The 18,883-nt window shown below is 37.4% G+C and overlaps 1 protein-coding gene across 1 annotated transcript in view; it reads right to left on the bottom strand.

The window, feature by feature from the left end:
• SPAG1 (sperm associated antigen 1) overlaps positions 1-7,896 on the bottom strand; it is a 71,707-nt gene extending 63,811 nt beyond the window's left edge. The window contains exons 1-2 of the mRNA XM_051974455.1: positions 7,760-7,896; positions 4,680-4,839 (exon numbers count right to left, since the gene is read on the bottom strand). Of these exons, the coding sequence (XP_051830415.1) occupies positions 4,680-4,839; positions 7,760-7,896 (297 nt within the window). The remainder of the gene's footprint in view (positions 1-4,679; positions 4,840-7,759) is intronic.
• Positions 7,897-18,883: the final 10,987 nt, after the last annotated feature.

The raw sequence follows: 18,883 nt of genomic DNA, 5'->3' as shown, positions 1-18,883 counted from the left end.
TATTCTACTAAATAAATAGGATTTATTGCACACTAGATAGATGGATTCGGCTTCACAAAAATAAAACTTTTCAGCACTATCATAATAGCAACAAAAACTAATCAAGATAAAAAAGGAAAATAACCTGTTGGAAAATAAACTGAATAAGAAAGACACAACAGCATGAATGTGATCATTGGAACTGAATCAAATTTATCTTTAAAAAACTGACTTTCCTGGCTTGATGTACAGGAAAGCCTATTGCTATCCTCAGAGTCAGCACACCTGTGTTCAAATCTTATCTCTGTTACCTACTAGCTTTATGACCATGAGTGAAGTCACATGATTTATGTCTCTGGAAAGGAGTTATCCACCTTGAAAATGGGCATAATAATATGAGAATAAATGATAGCCAACTCATCTGCCTTGGAAAGGAGTGTCCAAGTCTGCTAGTGACTAGAAACATTGTTCTTTTGGGACAGCCATTAAGTCTTTTCAGCCACCTAGTTGATTTCACAGTTAAGTCAACAAGATGTCATCACACATCTTACTGGCCTACAGAAGGTTAAATACTTTGTCCACATTGTAACTCTTGCAATTTGTTGACAAAATCAAATTAAACTAGAAAGTTCCTTTTTAATAGTATTTTATTTTTCCAAATATATGCAAAGATAAATTTTAACATCCACCTTTGCAAAATCTTGAGTCCAAATTTTTCTACCTCTCTCCTTCTCTCCTCCCTCCCTAAGACAGCAAAACGTCCAATATAACCTGAAAGTTCTATGAGTCTTTACTTTTTCATGTTTGCCACAAATAAAAGACTTTTTCAGAATAAAAACAAGGAAGATCAAGAACAGGACACTGTCTAAGTAGAATGTAACAAGTTATAGAGAGCATTCTTTCATTATCCATAAGAAGCTCTTTAAACCAGCTACATTATTGCTTCTTACTACTGTTCATCATTCTTATCTTCCTAATTACATCATTTTATGAAGAGTTTTCAAAAGGTCAGATTCAGATAAGGCAGAATTCAATGGCTCTATTTTTTAATACTACCAAAATTGCTGAAAAGCAATTTAGTATCCTTTCCTATAAACCTTAGTTTCAAATGAGAACTGATAATTAAAAAAGACAGAAGAAAATGAACTGGTGGCAAAGTAACAAAGACTTTATTCTGTCTAGCAGGTGATACACCGTGTCTATTGAACATCTGTACCAAATGAGATGGGTGTGGAAAGCATTTATATCAAGATTATGTCTTGCTTAAAAGACAACCTGATATGATAAGGTCCATTTGGTACTTCCTCCCAATCAAGACTGGGGATGCTGTAGGATCATTGTGGATATGGGATTCAAATGGACATAATTAACTAGTACAGCCCTGTGGCATTTTAGTGAAGAGGAAACAGATCAAATGAGATGAAGTGTATTGTCAAAGGTCCTATAGCCAGAATTCAAACCTTGATCCAAATGGCCAATATGAAAATTTCTTTTGCTTGACTATGAACATATATTACAAAATTTTTGGCTTCTTTTTTTTTCTTCAAAAGAAGGTAGTGGGAGGCAGAAAAAAAAATGAACACTTGATGATTGAAAAAAGAAAATTTAATAGATTAAAAAGTTCCTAGTCGATGTTCTTTCTTTCATTCCCTGACCAAAGAGTTTTCACTAGAGAAGCTACTGAATTTCAATCAAGATCAAAGTATATCAGAATATTGGATGAATGAAAGTAAATAGGTTATCCATATACTTTATAGCTATTACACCAATTCTGCTACTTCTGTTCTTGTAACATTGCAGTACTCAATTTAGTTAATGACACACTGCTTTGGAGACATCTCCTCCCTCCCCTTCTTGAATAGCCAGGGTTTACTTTACCATGAAGTTTTCTCAGCTGATTGACCAATGGTCCCATAAAAGGGTACTTATTTACACAGGCATGGCCGGAGCTATCAATGAATAGGTAAAGCTCACCATCTGAAATGACTGATTAATATCACCATTCCTTTTCAGAATGATTATACAAACATCTCTACAAAAATGCAGCAAAGGAATTTGACAGAAGTCTAGCTCTTGCCCTTGAAACCTGAACAATCAGAAGCTGACTGGACTTCTAGCAATAGGCAGCCTCAGGTAAATGTACTAGAGGTCCAGTAAAGGAACTTCCAGGGACCTCTGGTCAACACTAGAACTCTTTTTACTTTCCCCTAATGCTTTCAAGTGACACATGGTCAATATCCTTATTGCCCAAGTACATAAGCTATGCTCCCTGTATTGCTAGCTCTATGTATATTTATGTGTGTGTGTATGTGTGTGTGTGTATGTGTGTGTGTGTGCAGACTATGTGTGTGTGTGTGTGCAGACAAGACACACACAGAAACAGGCAGATACAAAGAAAGGCAAAGACAAAAAATTTAGGGGATCCAAGGTGATGCATTATTTTTAATTGGCAGAAACCTAAATAAGATTTAACAAACTGAAACACAACAAAGTGAGGAATTTTCAAAGAAGATGAACACAATTGAAGGTTGTCTCACATTGTATAGACAGCTACTTGGCCTAGTGAATAAAGTACCTGATCTGAGTCAGGAAGACTTGTTATGGGCCAGAACTGTATAATCGAAACAAGGATTCTTACAAGGTGCTAACTTGTTTTGATTTTGATAAGACAAGGTTATCTAGTTTAGCATGGTGATTAATAGTTCTCTATAGTTCTCTAGTTCAGTATGATTGAATTAATCTTACAACAAATAATGGTTCCCTAGTGATAAAAATGATTGGTTTTTACTCAGTATGCAGCATATAAACTGGGACAAACTCAGGCAGACAGATTCATTCCATCTCACACCCTATGGTGGCAGGCTCTCCTCCTTAGCTTCTCTACCGGAAACCAAGACTCCAGAAGGCCTCCAAGAAAGCTAGTTGAAGCCCCGGCAAGAAGACAAGACTTTGAAGGATTTGGACTTTAACATGTGGCTATTCTTGTGGTGATTAATCTGCTGAAACTGAAGGCTGGTCCAGAGACCTCCAGAAAACCAACCAGAACACTACAAAGACTGATCTTCCTGAATTCAGATCAGACCTCAAACACTTACTAGCTATGTGACCCCAGGCAAATCCCTTAATCCTGTTTGCCTCCTCATTTCCAAAATATATAGAGAACTGACTCAAATTTATAAAAAATCAAGCCATTCTCCAATTGATAAATGGTCAAAGGATATGAACAGACAATTTTCAGATGATGAAATTGAAACTATTACCACTCATATGAAAGAGTGTTCCAAATCATTATTGATCAGAGAAATGCAAATTAAGACAACTCTGAGATACCACTACATACCTGTCAGATTGGCTAAGATGACAGGAAAAAATAATGATGAATGTTGGAGGGGATGTGGGAAAACTGGGACATTGATGCATTATTGGTGGAGTTGTGAACGAATCCAACCATTCTGGAGAGCAATCTGGAATTATGCCCAAAAAATTATCAAATTGTGCATACCCTTTGATCCAGCAGTGTTTCTATTGGGCTTATATCCCAAAGAAATACTAAAGAAGGGAAAGGGACCTGTATGTGCCAAAATGTTTGTAGCAGCCCTGTTTGTAGTGGCTAGAAACTGGAAAATGAATGGATGCCCATCAATTGGAGAATGGCTGGGTAAATTGTGGTATATGAATGTTATGGAATATTATTGTTCTGTAAGAAATGACCAGCAGGATGAATACAGAGAGGACTGGCGAGACTTACATGAACTGATGCTAAGTGAAATGAGCAGAACCAGGAGATCATTATACACTTCGACAACGATATTGTATGAGGACATATTTTGATGGAAGTGGATTTCTTTGACAAAGAGACCTGAGTTTCAATTGATAAATGATGGACAAAAGCAGCTACACCCAAAGAAAGAACACTGGGAAACGAATGTGAACTATCTGCATTTTTGTTTTTCTTCCCAGGTTATTTATACCTTCTGAATCCAATTCTCCCTATGCAACAAGAGAACTGTTCAGTTCTGCAAACATATATTGTATCTAGGATATACTGCAACATATCCAACATATAAAGGACTGCTTGCCATCTAGGGGAGGAGGTGGAGGGAGGGAGGGGAAAAAAAATCGGAACAGAAACGAGTGTCAATATAAAGTAATTATTAAATAAAAATTAAAAAAAAATCCTATTTGCCTCAGTTTCCTCATCTGTAAAAGGAGTTAGAGAAGAAAATGGCAAATTACTCCAGTGTCTTTGCCAAGAAAACCTCAAATTGGGTTATGAAGAGTAGGATACAATTGAAAAATGACAGAAATGAACCCACATTGTATACTACAAATCCCTCTACAGTAGGGCCCAGAGAAAGTTCAAGAAGCTATGACTACATAAACTTGGCTAGAGCTAATTTTCCAAAGATTATTTTTCCTCTTCTATACAAACAACTACTTGATCATATTCTTCCATTATATCCGCCTACCAGTGTGATCTTATTATGTGTATAATAGAGTGATGGAACATCAGTTATCCTGTTATTCATCTGATGGAATTATTTCCCTTTCCTAGTATTTTAGGCCACCAATATTCAGGTTGCATCAAATATCACCTTCATGACATTGGTAAATATAAGAAGAAATGTTGATAATTTTGTGGATTAAAAATCAAGCCAAACATTTTATGTACAATTTATCAAAAACTGTTACATATATACCTTTATATCACCATCGATTTTTTCCCATTCTTCTCGTGTAAAACTTGATGCTGTTGCCACAGGTTTCTCTTTTCGCAAGATTCTACTTTCAGGGCACAGGGTTTGGAGGCGTTTTTCACAACATTCTATAAGTTCAGGGTAAAATCCTTCCTCACCAGACCTTAAAACATACAATAGTTACATGCATTAAAAAGGGAAAAGACAAGTCTATGTATGCCATGTCTAAAGTGAGCATACGATCTGTATTTTCTGAAAAGGTACTGATTTCACGGGATTAAGAAAGGGAGGACACTTTAATAAGGCTTCATCAGAATATATATTCTCCTTTTCAGTTCAGAAAAATGTGATCATGACAACACAGATAATCTTCATTTAATGAATAGAGAAATCTGCAGCTCAAAGATAGGGTTGCAAATACTAGGCATAGGCAGAGAAGGAGAAATTGGGACACCTATGTAGAATGTAGATTTCATAATCTAGTATAATCTAAGAAAAAATTGGGGGAATAAAAGAAGTTCATACATAGGGAAATAGTGTCATACTCTTTCCTCTGTCAAACTAAGACATCTGATCATTTTTTTAAAAATTCATCTTTCTGGGTAGGATACCAAAAATACAAAACTTAATACAATAATCCTAGAACATTCATTAACATTTTTTAAGTAGAACCCACCTTATTCAAGGAATTAGAGGACATATAAGAAAAAAATATTAAGTATATTCTGATCCAAGGAGATAGGGGATATGCCTATTCTGAAAAAGGATAACATTCTTCCCCTTACCCTAAAAAGAAGAGCTGAAAAATATAAGGGAAGTGAGACAGCTAAGCTGAGAAAGAGACACAACCAAGCAAGGGAGAAAAGATGGGAGAATATCTACATTGGGAAGTTGCTAAGCTATGCTGCCACATCTATGGCAGGAAGAAGAAGGGAAAGACTGGAGGTGTACTTAGTGAAAGCCACACTAAGTATATAAAAGATTGTTGTAAATGTTTCTCTTTGCTGAGAATGAAACTGGCAATGCTCTTCATTACTCTTATCTTAGTTCTTATACTAAGCCTATATTCCCAACCTTCATTTATTTAACACCACAAGGACCAGATATAACAATTGATAGAAGAATTTTAAAACAACATTTCACTAAATTTACTATAATTTCTCCCATATGTGAAAATAAAACTTAAATAAAAGTCATGACCAATAGATGTTATATGATTTCCATCATCTGTATTTTCTTTGACTTCTAGACTTTAAAAAAAATGCACTGTGTCAATTGATAGAGGAGGTTAATTCTTTGATGTATTCTTAAATTCTGGTTCATTTTAAGAATATATTCAGTTTAGTTTTTTGAAAACAGGTTTCTCTAAAATATTGTTCTTTGTTTTGATGTTTTTCCTTGGAAGGATTAAATGCAGAAGAGAATACTATTATATATATATATATGACATAGATTCTTAATTGTCTAATTGCTGGGAATACCAGCTGGAAGCTGAACAAAAAAGATTTTATTGCTATATAATGTAGCTCTCTAAAAAGAATTAGGTGGTGTAGAGCTTGGAATCAGTAAGATTCATTCTCATCAGTTCAGATTTGGCCTCAGACACTTACCAGCTATGAGACCTGGACAAGTTACTTAACCCCATTTGCCTCAGTTTCCTCATCTGTAAAATGAACTGGAAAAGGAAATGGCAAACCACTCCAGTAACTTTGCCAAGAAAAACCCAATTTACAAAGAGTTAGACATGACTGAACAACAAACGACAATAACAACAAAGGCAGAGAAGCATACATTAATTAAGACTATCATGGACACAGGATGAGAGGAGTTTTCTTGTGGTGCATAGGATGAGACAGTTTTCTGGTGGGAGGAGATTTAGTAAATTCATCAGAAACAGCGTTATCTGAGGCTAATTTCCTCCCCATTGTTTATTTCACTGCAGGTTTAAAGAACCCTTTATTTACCCACACAGAAGTGGAACTAGGTATTGACTAGATAATCCCTGAAAAGAAGAATTGGGAATAAAGTGGCAATGCCCACATGAGAGTGAAGACCAAATAAAGACAGTGATAGTTCTAATTCTCAACCAAACACTTGACCCTAACCACTAAACATCTTTAAATAACTTTATTGATAGCATGAAACTATTTTGATTCTTTTAATTTATTTTTGTTGAAGAGGTGATATAATAATGAGTGTGCCATGGAATAAAAAAGTTTGGAAATCAAAGTCTCATACTATTCATTTCATAAACGATCAGGTTTCTAAAATGAAGATTATAATCTTGAGGAAGAAGATGTCATCATAGAGAGAAAAAGATGGCAAGAAAGGACTAAAAGATAAGAATGGGAAAACAACAAAGTGACAATGGTGGATGGAATATAATAGTGCCAATAATGTTGACTTAGCAGAAGAAAGAAAAGAGGCCTTTATCTAGAAGTTTTTAGATAGCCTTCAAGCTCCCTAGGAAACCCCAAATAGGTATCTATTACTAGTCTAATAATGACTACCTTGGATCCATATGACTCTTGTCTTTTCCCTCTAGCCTTGGTTCCTTTACTTCCAAAAGAACATAGGAATCATTTTCTAGCTCATTTCATTCAATCCCACTGGCCTCCAGTTGGGACTGAATCAGTTGGCTAGTCATCCACTCTTATGTTTTTTATTTCATATGATTGACATAAAGGACATTTGTGTATCAGAGGATCTCTGTAGATTAGACTGGCTACATTTTCATAATGCCCAGCTACAATTTCTTAAATATATAATATACACTACTATTTTCTCACTCTCTCAGAAAATTGTGACAAGTTCAAGCTGATCTAACTCTAAAGTTGTTAATAGGTCATGAGAACTTTCAACAGAACTATATAGATACCCATAATAAAATTACTGGTGAGAGTTCAGATATGTATTAATAAAATATAAACAACCATACAACTGAAAGTTTTCCAATATGTTAAGATTTTTATATGTTAAACCAATGTCATCTAAATGTTATATAAAGTAAATTAAAAAGAATCAGCTAATTAATTTAATGAACATGCTGTTTCTAAAGAACTGAAAATTTAAAAAATGTTTACCTGAGTACAACAAGAATCTTTTCCAAATGCTTAACATCAGAACATTTTTCAACAAATTTGAAATCCAGATGTTCAATGGGAATTTGAAATGTTTTTGTTGTTCCAAAGCTCCAAAGTGAAGGTGTTTGATCAGTCATTGCTATAATATTTAATAATAGAGAAAAATTGTCATTCTCCCAAAACATAGGTTAGTATTCATATTGGACTTAACATTTTACATTCTAAGTTATACTGAAAATCATTCATTCTGCCATAGCTTTGCCATTGACTAGCTACACGACCTTGGCTGGAAGCCAAAGGAGTTGGGTTTGAAACCCAGCTCAGACATTTCACAGTTGTGTGACCACGGGGATGTCACTTCCCCTGCCCAGGCCTCAGGTTATCCATCTGTAAAATTAGGAAATTTGTTTAGATTTTCCAAATTCCCCCTCAGTTCTAAATATATGGTCCTTTGATGCTCCCTGCTCTTCCTATGCTATGATGTTATGAAATGCTTTGTCTTTGGCTCCACCTACACTTCCAGGGGGAGATGTCCAGTAGACAGTTTGAAACATGGATCTGGATCTCAGGAAAGAATGGAGGCTAAAGATACAGATTCTGGTATCATGCTCTTTGAAATAATAGGAAGAACCATGCATGGGGACGATTGCTAAAAGTGGCAGGGCTGAGAGGGAAAAAACCGTTGTATTAGGATTAAAAGTCGGGAAAAGAGGCTCTAAAATAGGAGGGAAGGAGGCAGTATAGGTGAAGATAAGGAAACCATGCAACAGCATATTGAGGCCACTTGCTTCAGATAGCCTTGATCTTCTAGAAATAGACACTGCAAGCTTCAATTTCAGTAAACTAGAGATTGAAGTGAGTGATCTCCAAGTCCCTTGTAGGACTAAAATACTATAGTTGTTTAAATGTCTGTCAAATGTTTTGGTAAGGTCATCATACTCTAATCTTGTTTTACTGTTGTCTCTTCCGTTAGGTTGTGAGGTCTTTGAGAGGCTCTCTTTACATGCCCAGGGCTCAACACAGGGTGCCCAGGACTTTGTCTGCATTTCATACAGATTTACTAACTAACTAATCTCCAGCAAAATTATAGAAGAGATTATTTAATAAATGTTTTGTCAGGTCTTAAAGGAAGTAACAATAACTAAGATCCAGCAGGCATTCAATAAAAATAAGTCATGTCAAGCTAACTTTATTTCAATTTTGGACATGGTGACTTGTGCAATATGTCAGAGAAATGTCACAGACATATTAGACCTAGTTTCCAGCAAGGGATATATGACAAGATAGATCCTAGATGACATTAGTTAGTGTTTGGGGCCCAGTCCAAATAACTTTTCTCTCTGGTGAATCACAGGTTCTTAATTTTGGAAGAATGTCAGAGGAAAACTAGTTCAATCCAAAAACTGATCAGGATTCTCTGTGTGCCTCCAATGTTTATCCCAATGTTTATCCAGCCATCTTCTACTCGGTAATCCTACCATGGACAGAGACTGACTAGCATCTGGTATGACTCATACTCCTTTTAAAATATTTTAACCATTAAGGTTTACTCAAAATGGAGTCTTTTCTGTTTTCTCTGAAAAGTTCTTCCACTACTACTACCTTTACCTTTACAAGGTCAAATCCTTTTTCAGGTGACAATCAATGGAATATTGGAATATTGGAAGGAATTCCTTTTCTACTTAAAATATATCCTGTTAAGAGTTCAAATGTTGGAGTTTGTTCTTCTCAGAGCACAGCCAGTTTAGAGGCTTAGAGCCCTTCGGATGTCTCCAAATCCAAAGGTTCTGTCCTTCAGCCTCTGCCTCTGCTTTCTTCTGCCTCCAACCAAGACAGAGATGGAAGGTCTCTCTTATCTCCTTCTGCGGAGCCCAGCCACCAACTTGCCGCGGAGAGAGGGCTTCTAGCATAGCTCCACTGAAATCCGTCAAAAGTGTTCTCTGCACCAGAATCGTTCCTCTCGAGTCCAGCGTGATCAGCCAGCCAAGAGGAAAAAATGTATTCTGCCATAGATCCCTCATCGCTGGCTTTTTATCTGCCTCTTCTGAGAGAATGGGATTATGGGTTTTCTCCCATAGTGCTCTCTGGCCCAATGACTTTAAGGGAGGTGTGAACTCCCTTGAAGTTAGAAAGTGTACTTTGTGAAGCTAGCATACTTGTAGACTCCAATGAGTAAAGGTGTGAACACAAGCCTTGTCTTAATTAGTTCTACTTAGTACCTTGTTTCAGGTTCTGGTCAAAACATCTTCTTGTAAGATTAGATCAACTCTAATTACAGTTAGTAAGGATTCCAACATCTCCCCCTTTCTTTTGTTTTAAAACATAGGGGGTTTCTGAGGGGGTACACATAAATCCATCAATATGGGCCAGAACTTTGTAACAGATATACATGGTATACATAAATCCATCAATATGGGAGGCATTATACATAATTTACATGAGCACATAGCAATATAACACAGGCTAGTAGTAATGTAACAAATAACAAGAATCAATCTGAAAATTTACACATGTCCATAAGTCCTAGAAACAGTCCAATAGGATTCCATTGTCCATTAATTCATGTGCCAGGAATCTAATAATTCTTATGAGCACAATCAGCAACAGAACCACCCGATATTTCTTGGGTCTTCTCCTTTGTTTCAAGGGTCTGCTCCATCTTTCTGCGATGGACAAGGCGAATGCGGCTCGTAGGCACCCATCTGATTCCTTCTCCACCTGTAGAGATGCAAGCAAATCCTCTCCCCCAAGCAGTTAGCCTATCTGGTCCCTTCCATTCACCACTTTCTGGGTCTCTCCACATCACCTGGCGATTATCTAAAGATAGTGGAGCTGCTCGCACTGGACACTGCTCTTCTGGTGGGTTATAAAATCTGTCTGCTGGAGCCAGTGCATCTTTATCAAAGATTAAAAAATTAATGGTATAGAGAACTAAATTTAGAAGTTCTCTAGGGTTACCCGTGGCTCCCCCTTTCTTTTGTTTTTGGAGGAGTGTCTTAATGTCTCTGTTTCTTCTTTCTACTATTGCTTGACCTTGAGGATTGAAGGGTATGCCAGTAGTGTGTAAAATCTTATACTGTGCACAAAAGTGTTCAAAATGTTTGGAGGTATATGCCGGTCCATTATCTGTTTTTATTTCTTGTGGCACACCCATAATTGTGAATGCTTGAATGAGGAATTCAGTGACCACTCGGGCTGTCTCTTTTGCTGCTGGTATGGCAAAAGTGAATCCTGAAAAGGTGTCTACTACAACATGGATAAAAGACAGACGACCAAAAGATTTATAATGGGTCACATCCATTTGCCAGATTTCATTGGGTCTCAAACCACGAGGGTTCTTCCCTGGAGGCAGTGTAGGAGCGTGGAAAGGAAGGCAAGCTGTACAGCTTTTTACTATGCTCCTAGCTTCTTCTCTTGTAATCCCAAACTGTAAACGCAAAGCTCGAGCAGCCTGATGGTATTTAGAATGGGATTCCTGGGCCTCCTGAAATAAAGGCGTACTGGCCAACATAGTTAAAAGGCTATCTGCCTTTGAATTTCCATCAAAAATAGGACCTGGAAGTCCACTATGTGAATGGACATGCAGGATATAAATCTTTCCTGGATGCTTTCTCACTTGCTCTTGAAGTTCCTTAAAGAGCTGATATATATTAGAAGCTGCAAATTTTATTTGGGCTGTGGCAATTCTTTGTACCACACCTACTGAATAGGCTGAATCAGATATTATATTTATGTCGCCTGGGTAATAAGTGAGAGCTAGCATGATCACATATAATTCGTTCTGCTGAGTGGACTGAAAAGGAGTTCTGACTACTCTTTTTACGGTTAGATCATGAGAGTATACAGCACAAATATTTTGTTTGGCTGCGTCTGTAAAGATGGTTGGTCCTTCAAGAGGAACCTTAGAAACCTTCTCTTCAAAAATCCATTGCCAATTATGCAGTAGTCTGGTTATCTTTAATGGAGATCCATGTGCAAAATTTGGAGCCATGGCCCATAAAATCTGCCACTCTGGGATGGTTTCACAGCATACATTAATTTGTGCATTTGTATAGAAGGTATATATCTTGTCAGGTCTTGTCCCAGATAATTGTACTGCTCGCTTAATGGCCTTTAATAGAATTCTAGCCACAAGCACTGGGTAAGGCGTAAGGCTTTGTTCTGGTTGTGCTGGGAGGTTCACCCACTCTATCACACTGTCTCCTTGATGAAGGACTGCTGTGGGTGCTTCTTTTGTAGCAAAAACTGATATTTCCAAGGGTTTTTGAGTTACTCTCTCAACTCCCTTGAAGTTAGAAAGTGTACTTTGTGAAGCTAGCATACTTGTGGACTCCAATGAGTAAAGGTGTGAACACAAGCCTTGTCTTAATTAGTTCTACTTAGTACCTTGTTTCAGGTTCTGGCCAAAACATCTTCTTGTAAGATTAGATCAACTCTAATTACTTAGCAGTTAGTAAGGATTCCAACAATATCCCATTCCTTCAGCCAACATGTGGCATGGTTTTTATAGCTCCTGTCATTTTGGCTGTTCACTGTTCCAGAACGGCCAATTATCTTTCTTAGAATGGCAGCTCCCATAATCAAACACAGTCCTAAAAGTGCAGTCTGTTTAGGACAGAGTAAGTCAGGGAGACACTGAGATCAAGTCTGGTCCCCAGACACTTACTAGTTGTCTGACCTTAGGCAAGTCATTTAACCTGTTTGCCTCAGTTTCCTCTGAGTGCAAAATGGGGACAAAATAGCACCTACTTCAAAAAGGTTGTCATGAAGACTGAATGAGACAATATTTGTAAAAAAGCACTTAGAATAGTGCCTGGAACATGGAAGGCATCACATAAATGCTTTTTCCCTTCCTCTCTTCCTTTCCCTTTTTAGACAATCTAGGATTACTTTAGCTTTTTTGGTCACCATGTCATTCTGCCAATGTACATTGATCTTATAATACACTACAATGCCTAGGTTATTTTCAGACCAATTGTGGCTTAGCTATGCTTCTCCAATCTGGGACTTGTGAAGCTGGATGGAACTTCATAGTAATCAAAATTGATTTTTAATTTTATTAGATATGCTGGTCCACCATTCAGCCTGTTGAGAAATTTTTGTATTCTAATTTAGTCATCCAATATGTCAGCTTTCCCTTCCAGCTTCATGTTTCTTTGATAAGTATGCTATCTAGCTTTCATTTAAGTCATCAATAAAAAAAGCTGAAAATCATTGGCAAAATACAGAGATCTATGGCATTCCAGTGGTGGCTTGCTTCCAAGATGATATCAATCCATTAAGCATCACTCTTGGGGCCTGGCCATTCAACTACTTATGAATCCCCTTAATTGTAACAGGATTCTACCCATATCACTCTGTCTTGCATGTGCATCAATATATCATGAGGAGTTTTTCAATTTCCTTGTTGAAATTTGAGTACAATGTGTCTCTAGTATTCCTAGCATCTACCAGTCTAGCTAGTAATCCTTTTAAAAAAAGAAAAAGAGGTTAATTTGGTAAGATATTTTTGACAAAAATATGATGGCTTGTAGGAATCCTTGTTTCAGTTTCTAAGTGTCTATAAATCATCCTTTTAATAATATGTTCTAGAGTTTTTCCAGAAGTCAAAGTCAAATTCACTAACCAATGATTTAAAAATCTACTTGCTTTCCTTCTTTGAAAATTGGAAAAACAATTTCCTGTCTGTAATCCTATGGTACCTTTCCCATTCTCCATCCATGATTTTTCAAAAATCACTGAAAATTGAACAATAACCAAATCCACAGATTCCTTCAGTATATTGGAATATGGTTTATCTAGGCCTGATAACTTGGATCAGTTGGAGGAACCTAAGTGTTTAGTATCTTTTATGTCATTGTTAAGCATCTGTGTTCATAATACATAGTCAGATATATATATATTTTTAATGGTGGGAAGTGGGGTGAGGAGCTGAGGAGGGAAGGAGAGAGGTAGGCTCTGATGTAGAGAATAGCACAAATCCAAGCATGCTGCCCACCTCCCAGTACAGAGACACCATGACTAAAAAAGCAAATCAATAAGGAGGAATGGCACGAGATTGAGAAGGAGCTTTGGTTGGGTCACTTGTTCTGTCTTGCTCAATCCTCACTTTCATACCAGACGGGTATTCTTATCAATAAAATGATCCAAGAGAATTCCAAAGTATTCATGATTTGCTTCTTTTTTATAATGTGGCTAACATGGAAATATGTTTTATATGATTTCACATGTATAATTGTTATCATATTGCTTGCCTACTCAGTGGGTAGGAGAGAGGTGAGAGGGAAGGAGAAAATTTGAAAATCAAAACTTAAAAGAAAAAAAGTAAAAATAAAATACTTAAAAAAAAAAAAGCTGGAAGCTAAGGATTCTAAGTGGCAGGAGTTAGAAGACATTTTCCACATCAGAGGGGGACAGTTTGTGCAAAAGCAGGAAACCAAAAATGTTATGGCAAGTTTGGAGAATTCCAAGAAGGCCAGTTTGACTGATTTTGTGAGGGAGCTAAAATGCTGTAAGCCCAGAAAGGTAAATTGGAACCAGACAGTCCAGGACTCCAGATTTCAGATTATCTTTCCTACTTTATCCTTTGTGGTAGCAATTCATTAGCTCATTACCAACAAATTGCCATGTCTTCAGCTAGGTGGGTCAGCAGACAGGGTGATGGCCTTGGAATCAAGAAAATCTGAGTTCAATTCTTGCCTCAGTTTCTAGCTGGGTGATTCTGGGCAAAGTCACATCACCTCTGTCACCTCCTTCCATCTCGGTTTCCTCATGCTCAAAATGAGGAGAATAGCATAGTTGGTAAGGATGCTTCAGACAAATTAAAAACCAATATAAATCTAACTACAGAGCAAAGCACTGAGTGGATAAATATCTCGTGGTAATCATAAGCATGTCATTCTGAATACTGTTTTCAGATGTTATTTTGAGCTTAATTTTCCTTCAGTATCTTCATCTGTAAAAATGGGGGTAGTAATAGCACAACATTGGTGAGGATCAAATGAGATACCCAAAAAGAGCTTCCCGTAAGTTAAAGCTCTTCATAAATCTAATTGTATGGCAAAACACCGAATGGACAAATTTCTCATAGTAATTATGTGCTCGTCACTCTGAATACAATTTCAAGGTGTGATTTTTGAATTTCAAAAAAAAAAATTTCATGCTTACTCAGTGAAACCAGCACTTTGTGACGTATAACCAGGAAATCGACAAGTCTATCCTTGCTTCAAAGAGAATGTTCTACCTTATCTTCTCTGCTCCCTTCTTAGTGTGGCGAGATCTCTAGTTCTCCAGTTCTCCGGACCGAAATCCTTGCTTTATTTTCATTCTTACAGAGCTGGGTCGTTTTTGCCCCGCTGCCCTACAAGCTACAGGAGTCTGTCAGACACCCCCAGCCAGCCAAACAGACGTCAAGATCGGAAAAAACGAGCGAAGGTTCGGCACTTAGCTCCCTCCAGCCTCCCAGCCAGATCTGCCAGCGCCGATCTACCGGAAGGAGACGCGTCCCTTTCTCCTAGCAACTGTTGCTATGCACAGAGCGGAGTCCGAGGAGGGTCCCTCCGGACTTTTCTTTCCCCTTCAAGCCTCTCTCTTCCCCATGCCCCCGCCCGGGTGTCGGTTAACGGCTCAAGTCCACTTAGCTAGTCTTGGAGCAGGAGCCAATGCCGCAGAGCTGTTCCCCGGGGCTGAGCCCAGGCCCCTTACCACGCCCGGCGGAGGGTCGCAGAAGAGGCCCGTGGGGAGAGGTTCACGTGGCACCTCAGAGGGCCAGGCGGAGAGATTGGGCACAAGCACTAACCTCTCTCCGAGGCACCAATCCTGCGGGAAAGTCGTGAGATCACAGCGGACCCGGGAACGAAGCCGGCTAGAAAGGTGCTGGGATGGAAGAGTCGAGCGAGTAGGTTCCTGAGGGGGCGGGGCAAGGCATATCCGGAGAACTGATTGGCTGATCCGCTATTCGTCTCTGCTGATTGGTTCTTCTTTTCTTCTCCCCAAATACCCCGCCGGTTGTTCTGTAACATCTGGGTTAGGTGGAAGTAGCTGAAAAGGCTGCACTCACTGAGTATCTTGGTAAATGTTTAACAAACACATCTCCGAAGGGAAAACCAAGGGGAAAAAACCTGTACCACATACTTTAAAGTTTAATCTGCTTTATTGACATTTTCTCCATCACTTCCTTCCTTAGGGCTAGATAACCAACGAAACAACAGATCATGCCTTCATTTGTAGAATTTGCAGATTCTCCGGGTGTAAATCTTCACACTGCAAATTTAACAACCGGCTTTTTGTTTTAAAGTATGAAATCAAAAAAGTAGTGTGATGTAGTGAATCTGGTGCTTGCCTAGACAACAGAAAGACCTAGATTCAAATAGCTCCTCCCACACTAACCTAGGAGCTACTTAATCTTTAAATTTTATAAAAACTCATTAGGATTTAATCCAGAAAAATTAAATCCCTTCATTTATAAGAAATTAGTTTCTTTTTTTTTGCTAAAGGAAATATATTTATTCTTGTTTTGAAATGCAAAGTTTTCAATGTCCACTGAGCAATTTTTTTCTTCCTTCCCCCTCTCCCCCCTTTCTTTCATTCCTTAAGATTTCATTGTTCTACACTTAGAAACCAGATTAGTCTGTATCTTGACCTATGTCCATTGTTCTCCATCTGACTACTCTTATTTGCTTAAAATGTTCTCTATAACAGAATGTCCTTCCCTTCTCTTTGCTGGTTGAAATCTTCTCTATCTTTAACTTTTCAATCATCCTCTTGGTGTGAAGGGGGAGGATGGTGGCACTAGAATGACAAGTGAATTCGAATCTAAGTTCTGTTATTATCTTTGTGCCTATAGGCACAACCTTCCTAAATTTTGGTTTGCTTATCTGTAAAATGATGAGATTGGTCTGCACCTCAGTTACTGTTTGGTTGTATGTGATACTTCATGATCCTATTTGGATTTTCTTGGCAAAGATACTGAATTGCCATTGCCTTCTCTAGCTCATTTTACAGATGAGAACAGGGTTAAGTGGCTTGCTCAGGGTCACACAGCTAATGTCTTTAGACAGATTTGAAGATGCATCTTTCTAATTCCAGACCTAGCACTCTATCCATCGTACAAAATTAGCTGCCCCTGGAACTTCAATTACTTCATCTTTAATTTGTTAAGATTGGTCTGCTGGGCCATTTCTTGGGTGTAAAAGGGCTGTATTGTTCTCTGAGGTTTCTCCTGCACCTACACCTATAATCCTTCCTTGAGTCTTCAATAACCTTTATTTGGATACTACTTTGTTTTAATGTTATACTTATGTATGCATATGCTATGTCCTTTTCTCTATGCAAGTATCCTACAGGAGGACTGGGTGTCTAATCTAAACATTGTATTTACTCTCAAGTGTGGCTAGTACATTGCTTGGCAAACATTAGTTGCTTAAATATTTGATAATTTTGTTTTATAGAGCAATACTTTCAGACTCTGAAGGGCCTATTATATATGAACTTTGAAAAGTATAATCATCTTTATTTAACTACTGATAAAAATGGAAGAAATTCCATTGTCCCACATTGAAGGGGATTCATATTCTCTAAGCTTAAAACCACTGCAAGTTTCTTTCTCCAGTCCCCAGTCAAAATCTGTTTCTTCTCTTCCCCAATACCTGAGTGCTAGATGGTTGAAGGAATTATGCTTTTTACTGACTTTTTATAATATTAAACTTATAAATTTATACATATAACTTAAAATTTTATCTTATCAGCAGGACTTACATGCCTTTCCAAATTTCATAACCATCTTCAACAATCAACAAATTACCTTAAGTCACCCTATCTACTCTGATTTGCCATCCTACCAAAGGCACTAGGAAGATGGGGGCAACTCTTCTTAGTTCCCAGATTTCCCTTTTCACCTATCACAATTTTCATTCAGGAAATCTTTCCATAATAAAAATAACAATTATAGGGATGCCCAGCAATTGAGGAATGGCTAAACAAGTTGTGGTATATGATTGTGATGGAATACTACTGTGCTATAAGAAATGATGAGCTCAATGATCTTGGGGGAAAAAATAATAACTTTCCTAAAATAATAAAAAGCAAAATGAACAGAATCATGACAACAATATAATTTTACGAACAACTTTGAGTGAAAGTCATTTTGACTATTATAAATACCCAAATTAACTACAAAGAATAGATGAAAGATTATTTGTATCCAAAGAACTGATAAGTAAGTTTTACATACAAATATACACACACATATTTGTGCCTGAAAACAGTCAAATCAAGAGGATGGGGGAGGGAAGAAAAAAGGGGAAAAAAGAAAATTATAGAACTTTTTTATATATTTAAAAGAATGAAAAGTTGTACATGAACAATCATCTTTTTCTCTATTCTAGAATATGTTATGGAAATGCTAGTTTATTTTTTAAGTTCAGAATAAAATAAAATTTAAAAAATAAAAACTTTTAAATTTGCTTTGAAATACTTTTAATTTGCATGTAGTACTTTTAAGATTTACAAGGGAGTTTATTTTTTACAAAGGGTTTTCTTCAAAATAACCCTGCAAATTAGACAATGAAAATATAATTTCCTGTTTTGCAGTTGAGGAAACAGAGGTTTGAATAATCATTAAATACTACCCTATTCCAAAAAATTCAGTATGCATTTATTAAGTACTATGTGTAAAGCACTGTGCCATTTTAAGCACGTGGGTTAGAAAAGTGGGCCAGTTTGGGGCAGTTAGATGTAATGGATAGAGCACCAGCCCTGAAGTCAGGACCCGAGTTCAAATTTGATCTCAGACACTTAACACCTCCTAGCTTTATGACCCTGGGCAAGTCACTTAACCCCAATTGCTTCAGAGGGAAAAAAAAAGTGGGACAATCTCTGCTTTCAAGGAGTCATACAGCTAGTGTCTGAGGCCAGATTTGAATTCTCTATAAAAAGAAATCTACTTGACTCCAGGCTTGGCTCTTTATTTACTGAACAGCTAACTCCCCCAATAATGGATGATAGAATTGACTTCAAAACCTAGATGTCTTACTTCTGATACATTATCACTGTGTGGTCTTGGGTAAATAATTTAATCTTTCAGTACTATAGGCCAGTGGCATCACATCCTATTAAATTTCAGGG

This window comes from Antechinus flavipes, chromosome 1, assembly GCF_016432865.1.
Source record: "Antechinus flavipes isolate AdamAnt ecotype Samford, QLD, Australia chromosome 1, AdamAnt_v2, whole genome shotgun sequence".
Classification (NCBI taxonomy): Eukaryota; Metazoa; Chordata; class Mammalia; order Dasyuromorphia; family Dasyuridae; genus Antechinus; species Antechinus flavipes.
This window is presented reverse-complemented; position numbering and strand designations above follow the sequence as displayed.